At 47.8% G+C, this 12,191-nt stretch overlaps 1 protein-coding gene across 1 annotated transcript in view; it reads right to left on the bottom strand.

The window, feature by feature from the left end:
* The window catches only part of LOC115086658 (cullin-9-like), a 582,584-nt gene that overhangs the window by 216,242 nt on the left and 354,151 nt on the right, over positions 1-12,191 (bottom strand). The window contains exon 25 of the mRNA XM_029592817.1: positions 11,453-11,684. Coding sequence (XP_029448677.1) covers positions 11,453-11,684 — 232 coding nt within the window. The remainder of the gene's footprint in view (positions 1-11,452; positions 11,685-12,191) is intronic.

Genomic DNA, 12,191 nt, shown 5'->3' with positions numbered 1-12,191 from the left:
TTCCCACATGGGGGAAGCCCAAGCCAAGGCCTTGCCAACCAGAAGAGATAAGATGTCTTGACTAGGTTGTTCGGAAAGAGTGCTGATTGAAGGGAAAAATGCATATGGCATTGATTTAAGAATCCCCAACACCGCTTGGGGTCTTCTGTGTAATGGGGCAGTGCCGGCAACAAAATGACCGCCCGATCGGAATCAAAGGCTGGCGCGGAAGCCACTGGGGGCGGTGGGTGGGTCAAGGAGTCTTGGTGAGAGGCAAGACGGTTCACATCAGCCACCACTGGAGTTTTCGAAGCTTCAGAACAAGTCTAGGGACAGCCTTCAGCACAGCCAAGTCCACCGGGTGTGTATCCAAATAAGGCGTTTAGGTGCTCAATGGAGGCAGCCAACGCCTCAAGGAACCACTGCTGTTCCTGGATCTTCAGGGCCAGTCCCAGAATGGCTTGGAGAGCGGATGGCTCCGTCGAGTCGGCCCTGGCAACCTGTTGCGAGGGTGGTGGACCCTTGGCTCAAGGTGCAGTTGGCGCTATCTGTGGAGGGATCCCCCATGGGCCCCACTGTCGGGAGGTGGAGCGGAACGGGAAGTGGTGGCCAGCTGGAGCTTCGCAAATACCAGCCCTTGTTCCCCCTCAGCCTGAGCCCTTGGGAACCAGGGCCGGCTGGTCTTAGGCAGGCCTCTGCGTGGATGATCCCGAGAGGAGTATCCAAGGAAGCAAGGGTTAAAGTCAGTAATCAGTCCAAGCGTGGTCCAACGAAGCAAGGGTCAAAACCAGTAATCAGTCCTGAGCAAGGTCCAAACGTAGCAAGGGTCAAAGCCAGAAATCAGTCCAAGGCAAAGGGCTAGGCATGAACCAGGAATGGAGTCGGGAACGGGAACCAGGAACGAAGTCGGGAAAAGGACAAGTAACGAGCACACGACAAGCATGGAGACCTGTTGCCAAGGCGAGCTCTGATTGTCAGAACTCGCCTAAAATAGTCCCAGGCCGATGACATCACTGAAAAGGGCCGGTAGCCCTAGCCTGCCACGGGCCCTTTAAATAAACTAGAGACGTGCGTGTGCGCGCCTGGGGGGACCGGACATGAGGAGCAGAAGGCAGCGGGGGCGGCTCTGCCGCATTCCAAGGCCTGTTAGCGGCAAGCAGGGCCACGGAGAGAAGGGCAGCACCAGAGGCACCCCCTCCGCATCGCCCAGCAAGGCGGCGACACCTGGTAAGGAAGGCCGGTTGCGGGCTCCATGGCCGGCCGATGCAACAGCAGGTAAAAACCAATTTCCCTTTCCTGTTCATACCCCAGATCAGTCAAGACTCCTGGGTTGTACACCTAAGCTTCCTCAACCCGGGTGGGACTGTGTATTCCATGTTACCATTGCTAGTAATAGCAGTGGCTATTTTCTAAGTCAACTTAATTAATAGCAGGTAATGGACTTCTCTTCCAAGAACTTATCCAATCCTTTTTCAAACACAGCTATACTAACTACACTAACCACATCCTCTGGCAACAAATTCCAGAGTTTAATTGTGCGTTGAGTAAAAAAGAATTTTCTCCGATTAGTTTTAAATCTAACTTCATGGAGTGCTAACTTCATGGAGTGCCCCCTAGTCTTTCTATTGTCCGAAAGAATAAATAACCGATTCACATCTACCCATTCTAGACCTCTCATAATTTTAAACACCTCTATCATATCCCCCCTCAGCCGTCTCTTCTCCAAGCTGAAAAGTCCTAACCTCTTTAGTCTTTCCTCATAGGGGAGCTGTTCCATTCCCCTTATCATTTTGGTAGCCCTTCTCTGTACCTTCTCCATCGCAATTGTATCTTTTTTGAGATGAGGCGACCAGAATTGTACACAGTATTCAAGGTGCAGTCTCACCATGGAGCGATACAGAGGCATTATGACATTTTCCGTTTTATTCACCATTCCCTTTCTAATAATTCCCAACATTCTGTTTGCTTTTTTGACTGCCGCAGCACACTGAACTGACGAATTCAATGTGTTATCCACTATGACACCTAGATCTCTTTCTTGGTTTGTAGCACCTAATATGGAACCTAACATTGTTTAACTATAGCATGGGTTATTTTTCCCTATATGCATCACCTTGCACTTATCCACATTAAATTTCATCTGCCATTTTGATGCCCAATTTTCCAGTCTCACAAGGTCTTCTTGCAATTTATCACAATCTGCTTGTGATTTAACTGCTCTGAACAATTTTGTATCATCTGCAAATTTGATTATCTCACTCGTCGAATTTCTTTCCAGATCATTTATAAATATATTGAAAAGTAAGGGTCCCAAAACAGATCCCTGAGGCACTCCACTGCCCACTCCCTTCCACTGAGAAAATTGCCCATTTAATCCTACTCTCTGTTTCCTGTCTTTTAACCAGTTTGTAATGTTGGACTCTATGCCATCCCGGACATAAAGCGCCACACCGCCTCCCAGGTGCTCCTCTCTGTCACTGTGATATAATTTGTACCCCGGTATAGCACTGTCCCATTGGTTATCCTCCTTCTACTATGTCTCTGAGATGCCAATTAAGTCTATGTCATCATTCACTGCTATACATTCTCATTCTGCTTGTCTGATTTCCAAAACTCGAAGCTTTTTCACATGAGGCATGGACAAATCCAAATCTGGAAAAGGTCGAAGGTTCCACAGCTGGCTAAGATGGAATGCAAAAGCCCCTTTGCACAATGATACCCCAAAATCTGAAATCTGCAGAAAGTGGTCTCAAAGTGACAAAGCTTGAAGCTCCGAGATTCTTCTGGCTGAACAAATAGCCTGCAGAAAAAACACCTAAAGAGTTAAATCCTGTATGGTTGCCGTCTTCATTGGCTCAAATGCAGCCTCACTCATTTCTCTAAGCATCAGATTTCTCAATGGAGGACACTAATTCTTTGCCCCCCCATCCCCCCCGAAGAAAATGCACCACATCCGGATGTGAGGACCTTGCACCTTACCCAAGGCAGCTAACTTGCACTCTCAGAGAGTTAAAAGCTAGACCCTTGACCAAACTGTCCTGCAGAAAAGCCAAAATATGTGACACTGCAGCCTGAATAGGCTGCACACCGTTAACAGTACACCAGGACTCAGAGACCCTCCAAATCCTCACATACACTAAGGGTGTGAGCAGTTGCCTGACCTACATTAAGGTGATAGCAGCTTTGGAAAATCCTCTCCATCTCAACCATCTCCTCCCTGATGGAGACGACCAAATAGTTGGCCGAACCTCAGCGGTCAACTATGCCCACATCGCTCAGATCTGCGAACCATGGATGACTTGGCCACACTGAAGCTACCAGAATCACATTGCCCAGATGTTGCTCTATCCGCTGTAAAACCTTGCCCACCAATGGCCATAGAAGAAAGACAAAGAAGAATGCCTCAACTAGAAACAGAACTCACAATGAGCACCGAATTACTTTGGAGGAATTCCTAAAGATCAATTGAATAACCACGATACAAATCCTCTGTAATAGATTATTTGTGGAAAAATTATTTGTAGAAACCTCTAGACCTTCTAAATCCCGAACCAGGGTAAAAAAGTTTAAGCAACCTTCTGAATGTGTTCAAGAATGTGTTCAAGAAAAATATTTAAGACAAAGGGAGGAACGTTTCATATATTGTTGTCATAAATCCCCACCAGGGGTAATGTGACTATGAATTATAATCATAAACGGACCCCCTCCGTCCAATGTTTTTCTGAATGTGGGTGTTAAATTATTGCCTGCACAGGTCTCACGCATAGGTCTCGATAGACTATCAGGGTATACCCACCGACTGAACGTGGAAGGAGGTTGAAACCCCTGATGAAAGGTCCCTGGATGGACCTGAAACGCGGCTGCGTCGGTGACCTACTACAGACATCAGATAAGTCGGGATGTTGAAAGAGCTTATTTCTTAAGCCTTCATTGAAAATCTTTTATGCTTATGGGGTTGATTATAATTATTAACATCATCTATTAATACCCGTTTCGGGATCATCATAATTTTGCTGGGACATTTACAATTGTTTCATAGTCCTTGGAGGAACGTTTTTTCACCATTAATAACAGTGAAAAATATTTTTAAAATATACACTTTAAAAGTTAGCACTTGGTGTTCATCACATTCAGAAAAACATTGGACGGAGGGGGTCCGTTTATGATTATAATTTATAGTCACATTACCCCTGGTGGGGATTTATGACAACAATATATGAAACGTTCCTCCCTTTGTCTTAAATATTTTTTCTTGAACACATTCTTGAACACATTCAGAAGGTTGCTTAAACTTTTTTACCCTGGTTCGGGATTTAGAAGGTCTAGAGGTTTCTACAAATAATTTTTCCACAAATAATCTATTACGGAGGATTTGTATCGTGGCTATTCAACTAGAAACAGAGCATCAATTCCTTCTGACCTTGATCCCTCCAGCAATTGTAAAAATAAGATGCCTTGGCATTCTGTCTGGTCGCTATTAAGTCCATATAGGGATACCTCCATTTCATGAGAATGAAATGCATCACCATGTCCGACAGCTCCCATCCCCAGGGTCTAGTTATCTCCGACTGAGAAAATCCACCTGAACATTGTCTACCACAGTGATGTGAGGCACCACCAGCCCCTCTATGTGTTGCTCCGCCTAGAGAATCAAGTCCTGGGCCTCCTGAGCTACTGCCTGCCTCTTGGTTCTGCCTTATCGGTTGAAGTAGATCACCACCGTTGCATTGTCCAACAGAGAATGCACCAGACGGTTATGTAACCATGGAAGAAAGGCAAATAACGGAAAATTTACCACTCTTGTCCCTAATCAATCGATAGACTATGAGACTTCCTGGTTCGAACACTGACCCTGCGCCAACTGATCCTGACACACTGCATTCTCATCCAGAAAGGCTGTCATTGGTGGTGTCTATCACCCAGTTTGGACTCTACAATTCCACTCCATGCTGCAGATTGATTCGAACAAGCCACCATGAAAAACTGTCTTTGGATTCCCCCATGAGCGGGAGGGGAAGATGAAACTCCTCCAATAACATATCCCACCAGGAGAGAAGAACTCTCTGAAGAGGCAGTACATGCATAAACATCCAGGGTACCAGCTCCAATATTGATGCCTTAGAATGTAGTATTTCAAATAGTCCCAGACTCTTGGTATCAAACGCTCTAATAGGCAACAAATCTAACCCTGAAATTTCAGCATCCTCTCCTCCATGAGAAAAACTCTCCCTTCCCCTGTGTCGAACCAAACCCCTAGATACTCCAGGATTTGAAAGGGAACAAGATAACTCTTTGCTAGATTCACAACCCAGCCCAAAGACCTTAACCACAGCGGGACCTGCTACACTGACAGGTCATCTGACTTGGCCCGTATGAGCCAGTGGTCCAGAAACAGAAGCACCAACACCCTTTCTGGTCTAAGGACTGCCGTCACCACCATCATCACACCTAGGTGAATGTATGTGACACCAGTGCCAAACAAAAAAGAACTGAAAATGCTCCCCTAAGATCATAAACCATAGAAACCACTGGTTCCCTGGTCTGATGGTTATGTGTAGATATGACTCTGTCAAGTTGAGAAACGCCAAGAACTCCCACTTTGTATATCGCAGCTATGACTGACCTCAGAGTCTCCATGGGAAACGAGGAACCTTGGGGACTGCATTTACCTACTTTAAATCTAAAATCAGCCAAAACATCCCTTCCTATTTGGATACTACAAAATAAATGGAATACCTTCTTGTTCTTTAATCCCTTGGTGGAACTGGTCTTATAGCCCCCAGACGTAGTAAACAGCCCAATATCTCTTGAACAGTTACATGCTTGGCATGGGGAGAGCAATGGGAAACAATGAAATCCTCTCTTATTGGTTGAGCAAATTCTAACACATAGCCAACCTTTATCACATTTAGAACCTACAGGTCCATAGTAAATTTGGTCCACTCCTCACAAAAGAGTGCCCGTTGCCCTCCGACAGCCGGAACAGAAGAGTGGACTGACCTTGCTTCATTGTGAGGACTTTGTACCTCCAGTTCCCTGACCAGGGTTGTCTAGGGTTGGTTTGCGCCCACTCTGAAAAGACTGTCCCCAGGCCTAGGCTATTCCTGAATCTTGTCACTGTCCCTGCAATTTGACAGTGCGGTCCGGAGTTAGAAAAACTTTCCCCTGACGGGTGTCGAACAAAGCTCCCAAAAATTCCAACGATTGGGAGGGAGTTAGATGACTTTTGGCTCTGTTGACCACCCAGCCGAGAGACTCTAACAACTGTAGCACACGGCGGATCGTGGTCAGACACAGGGCTTCGGACTTCGCCCGAATCAGCCAATCGTCCAAGTATGGGTGCACCAACAAAAGCCTTCTCGATGGAGTTGTGCTGCCACCACCATCACCATTATTTTGGTGAACGTCCTAGGGGCCATCGCAAGGCTGAAGGGTAGAGCCTGAAACTGGTAATGCCGTCAGGATGAAAAATCTCAGAAATTTCTGATGATCTGCCCTGATCCCGATATGCAGATATGCCTCCGTCAGATCTAGTAAAGCCAGAAACTCTCCTGGCCGGACTGAGGCGATGACGGAACGCAACGTCTCCATGCGGAAGCGGGGAATCCGAAGGCATTTGTTGACCCGCTTTAAATCGAGAATGGGATGGAAGGACCCCTATTTTTTTGGAATGACGAAATAAATGGAGTAATGGCCCTTGCGCTGCTCTGGCGGAGGAACTGGAACAATCGCTCCCAACTCGTGGAGGCGGTGCAAGGTTTGCTTTACTGCTTTACGTTTTTCTGCGTACCCACACGGGGAGATCAGGAACCGCGGGCTGGGCCGGTGTGCAAAATCTAAAGTGTAGCCGTGTTTTATCACCGAGAGTAACCATTGGTCTGAACTGATTTTGGCCCATTCCTCATAAAACAGAGACAGCCTGTCCCCTACCACTGGCACAGAGGAATGGACCGGTAGGCCATCATTGTGCAGCTTTTCTGCCTGGGGTGGTCTGGGAAGTCCCAGGTCTGCCGAAGCGCTGGCCATGAAAAGGCAGTGACAGAGGACTGCTGCCTGCCCGTACTCTGCCAAAAGGAGAAAGCGGGTGTTCGGGCCGCTCGAGATTTTTGACTCCCTCAGAATCGGGACCTAGAAGTAAAAGTTCCTCTGGACCTTGGTCTATCTTCTGGCAGGCAGTGCACCTTATTTTCGCCCAAGGACTGAATCAGGTCCTCTAGTTCCTTTCCAAACAGTAGCTTGCCTTTAAAGGTAAAGAACCCAACTGCGATTTGGATGGACACATCTGCCGACTAATTCCGCAACTACAATAATCTGCGGGCCGAAACTGCCGATACTATGGATCGAGCGGAGGTCCGTAAAAGATCATAAAATGCATCTGCACTGTAAGCCACCACCGCCTCAAGGCGAGCAGCCTGCCGAGCTTCGTCCTGCGAAAGACCCTTGTTGGCCTGCAGAGACATCCAAGTAGCGGCCCTGCAGATTTCTTGCGGAGAAACCGATTGACTCTCCACCCAGGAAGTAGCCTGAGAACGCAACGAATGAGCCTTTAGGCCCTCAGGAAATGCCCGGCCCTGGCAAAGATAGGCCGAGGAAATCGCCTCCTTCAACCACCATGCAATAGTAGTCTTAGAAGCCTGCTTGCCCCTATTTGGACCACTCCAAAGGACAAAGAGATGATCGGAGACCCAAAATTCATTGGTAACCTGGAGATACCTTAGTAACACGCATTTCATATCAAACCGGCGAAGTTCACCACCAGCTGAACCCACAACATCCTCCGGAGAGAATGCGGGGAGCTCCACCGACTGATTGACATGAAATGCGGAAACGACCTTTGGCAAGAAGGAAGGGACTGTCTTGAGGGAGACTCTTGAATTGGAAAAACGCAGAAAAGGCTCCCGACAGGACAACGCTTGAATCTCTGAAACCCGCCGAGCGGAACAGATAGAAACGAGGAAGACCGCCTTAAGCGTGAGATGAATGGGCTTGAACAGAGCCGTACAGAGAGCCCGAAGGACGAGATTAAGACTCCACGACAGACAAGTGGAATGGACGGGCGGCCGCAAGTGCTTGACGGCCTTCAAGAACCGCACAACATCCGGATGAGACACCAAGGAATGACCTTCTACGCTACCGAGGAAAAAGCCAAGAGCAGACACCTGAACGCGCAATGAACTGAAGGAGAGACCCTTGGAGAGACCCTTCTGAAGAAAGGAAAGCACCAATGAAACCGGAGCAGAGCGTGCTGAAACACCCGAGTCCGCACAGGCGGCCTCAGAAACTTTCTAAATGCGTACATAAGCCAAAGAAGTAGACATCTTACGAGCTCGCAGGAGAGTGGAGATAACTTCCTCCTTATAGCCTTTACGCCTCAGGCGTCTCCGTTCAAAAGCCAGGCCACTAGACAAAAGCGATCTGCCTGGTCGAAAAATACGGGCCCATGCCGAAGGAGACGAGGAAGATGGCCGAGCGAAGAGGCCCGTCCCTTGCCAGGTTGACGAGATCCGCGAACCACGGTCTGTGAGGCCATTCTGGTGCTTCCAGAATAACTGGTCCCTGGTGGAGTTCTATTCTTCGAAGAACTTTTCCCACCAGAGGCCACGGAGGAAACACGTAGAGAAGGATGTCTGTGGGCCAGGGGAGCGCTAGACCATCCACTCCCTCCAAACAGTGTTCCCTCCAGCGGCTGAAGAATCTGTTGGCCTTGGCATTGCCCAAGGTTGCCATGAGGTCGTTGTGAGGGGGGACCCCACCTGCTGATGATCAACTCCATGGCTGCGTCCAAGAGTTCACATTCTCCGGGATCAAGACGCTGGTGACTGAGAAAATCGGCTTGCATATTCTCCTTTCCCGCGGTGTGAGAGGCTGCCAGGCAATCCAGGTGACACTCCACCCAAGCAAAGAGCCAGATGGCTTCCAGAGCCACCAGGCGACTCCGAGTGCCCCCCTGCCGGTTGATATAAGCTACCGTGGTGGAATTGTCGGAGAGAACCCTCACCGCCTTGCCACGGATCAGGGGCAAAAACACTTGTAGAGCCAGACGCACCGCCCGGGCCTCCAGATGATTGATGTGTCAGCGGGACTGAACTGGGGCCCAGACTCCCTGCGTGGTCTGAGACTGGCAGACTGCTCCCCAGCCGGAGAGACTAGCATCTGTGGTGACTACCATCCACTGTGGAGTCTGAAGAGGCATTCCTCGCAGAAGATGAGGGAGCTAAAGCACCACTGCAAGTCGGCAATGGTAGAGGCTGAAAGCGGGAGGACCGTGTGAAACTGGGCCGACACCGGCTGCCAGCGGGATAGCAAAGCTCTCTGTAATGGTCGCGTATGCACAATTCTTTCTTTTTTTTTTTTAAATAAAGTGGTACTTGCTTGAGCCTTAAGAGAGAAAGAAACCCAACAGGGAAAGGGCTAAGTAGCCAAGATTAGGGAACCGCAGGGTGAGCTGATCCATCTGCTGGAGACAGACAAATACTGAAGGCTGCAGGGTAGGCTCTGTCCTGATATAGGATACCCTTTCAGTTTTAGTCTGTCTCCATCTGCTGGACAAGAGGCTCAACCCACGGTCTGGACTGATTCGGGTACGTACAGGGAACTCCAATTATTACTACATTGCCAAATTGGTTAGCTTACCATCATCTGTTTTATTTTGGCCAGGTGGAGAGTGGTATACTGCTATCACTATACTCTTCTCCAATACACATGGGAATTTTATCCATAAAGATTCTACCTTGCATTTAGTCTCTTGCAGGAACTTTATCCTGTTGGACTCCATGCCATCCCGAAAATAAAGCGTCACCCCACCCCCCAAGTTGATCCACCCTGACAATGTGGTATAATTTGTATCCTGGTACAGCACTGTCCCTTTGGTTAACCTTCTTCCACCATGTCTCTGAGATACCAATTGTGACTACCTCTTCATTCAGTACTATATTCTAACTCTACCATCTTACATCTTAAGGCTTCTGGCACTTGAATACAGACATTTAAAATTGTGTTTTCTATTTGTATTAATAAACTATTTTTCAGTTGACAGGGATAATTTGGAATCTTTTAATTCAGGTAGTCCATTACTTATAGGCACATGGATTACTTTTCTTTTACTGGAACCTCTCTGTTGGAAATACCTCCATCTGCTGGAGACAGAGAAATACTGAGGAGATGCAGGTGGCACACCAGGTTAAGAGGGGTGCTCTTCAAGTTTTTCTCTGTCTCCATCTGCTGGAAGGGAGGCAAAACCCAGCAGTCTGGACTGATCCAGGTACGTACAGGGAACTCTCCTGTTTCATTAGTATCCTTCGAACATGCCTCCCTCTGAACCATGCACTGCTAAGCGACTGTCTGCTTTCTCCCTTTCTCTAATTCAAAACCTTCTCTATCGCCTTTTTAAAGGTTATTAACAGCAGCCTGGTCCCAACCTGGTTAAGGTGGAGCCCATCCCTTCGGAAAAGTATCCCCCTTCCCCAAAAGGTTCCCCAGTTTCTTACAAAACTGAATCCCTCTTCCTTGCACCATCGTCTCATCCACGCATTGAGACTCCGGAGCTCTGCCTGCCTCTGGTGACCTGCACGTGGAACAGGGAGCATTTCAGAGAATGCCACCCTGGAGGTTCTAGATTTCAGCTTTCTACTTAAAAGTCTAAATTTGGCTTCCAGAACCTCATTCCCATACCTTCCCATGTCATTGGTGCCAACATGCACCACAACAGCCAGCTCCTCCCCAGCACCGTCTAAAATCCAATCTAGGTGACGTGCAAGGTCTGCCACCTTAACATCAGGCAAGCAAATTACCAGGTGATCCTGACATGATATTCATATCATAACATGACCCAGATATCTAAAAATCAACAAAAAAGGCTAGAAGGAAAAATTATCATCAAATCACCCAAAAAAAGCTAAAAGTACATTCCAGAGTCTGAAAAACATATTATTGGCTTTGGCTGCCAAGTTTTAATGATCATTGCTTATGCACCAGAGCTGCTACTGTCTCTTGTCTAGCTCATTTCCTCATGTAATCTTATATTCCTTTAATATCCCAACTTCCATCGCACGATTGCTTCCTCCCAGTCTTTCCTCCTTTCATTACTTGTCATTCTCCCCATTTTCACCTCCCATTTCCACTCACTCTTCTCATTCACTTTCCTCACCTTCTCCTTCTCTAGTTCACTCCCATGCCCTCCACCTCTACTCTTCTTTAGTAGCTCCTTCTCTACGTGCTATTTCTCACCCACCTGTCCCATTTCTGCCCAAATAAAAAAAAAAGAACACAACAGCAGATAAAACCCTTAGGGCCATCTAATCTTTCCAATTTTAGTCCTGTTACAATACCATAGAACCCAGGCGATCTCTCGCTCTACCCTCACTTCCTTGTCTCTAGGTTTTCACTGTGCTTATCCCCAAACCAGTACTCCTGCTCTCCTAGTCCTCCTTCATACCCTTTTTCTGCTACCTTACACCCTTTGCCAATCCCTCACCTGATCATCCATCTGATCATCAGTCATGTCCAACTTCTCCGCATCAAGCAGCCTCTTATCCAGCTGCTGCAGTTGGAACAAGTGAAATTCCTGCTGCAGCTCTTCCGACTCGCTCACATTTTTCAACATCTGCTGTGGGAATCGGTTAGGAAAGCAAAGGCCAATCTTATCAATAACAGCACTCTCCAGCCAGATCTTTCCCTGGGTCAAGAGACGGTCCCCCAGATAATACCTGAAACACAAAGCATCATGGGAGAAACAAGCACCACACTCTCCACCAGCCTGACCTTTCCCTGGGTCAAGAGACGGTCTCCCAGATAATACCTGAAACACAAAGCATCATGGGAGAGACAAGCACCACACTCTCCAGCCAGATCTTTCCCTGGGTCAAGAGACGGTCCCCCAGATAATACCTGAAACACAAAGCATCATGGGAGAAACAAGCACCACACTCTCCACCAGCCTGACCTTTCCCTGGGTCAAGAGACTGTCTTCCCAGATAATACCTGAAACACAAAGCATCATGGGAGAGACAAGCACCACACTCTCCAGCCTGACTGTTCCCTGGGTCACAAGATGGTCTCCCAGATAATACCTGAAACACAAAGCATCATGGGAGAGACAAGCACCACACTCTCCAGCCTGACCTTTCCCTGGGTCAAGAGACTGTCTTCCCAGATAATACCTGAAACACAAAGCATCAGGGGAGAGACAAGCAAAACACTCTCCAGCCGGATCT

Source organism: Rhinatrema bivittatum, chromosome 3, assembly GCF_901001135.1.
Source record: "Rhinatrema bivittatum chromosome 3, aRhiBiv1.1, whole genome shotgun sequence".
Taxonomy (NCBI): Eukaryota; Metazoa; Chordata; class Amphibia; order Gymnophiona; family Rhinatrematidae; genus Rhinatrema; species Rhinatrema bivittatum.
Note: the sequence above shows the minus strand (reverse complement) of the source record. Positions and strands in the feature narration are given on the sequence as shown.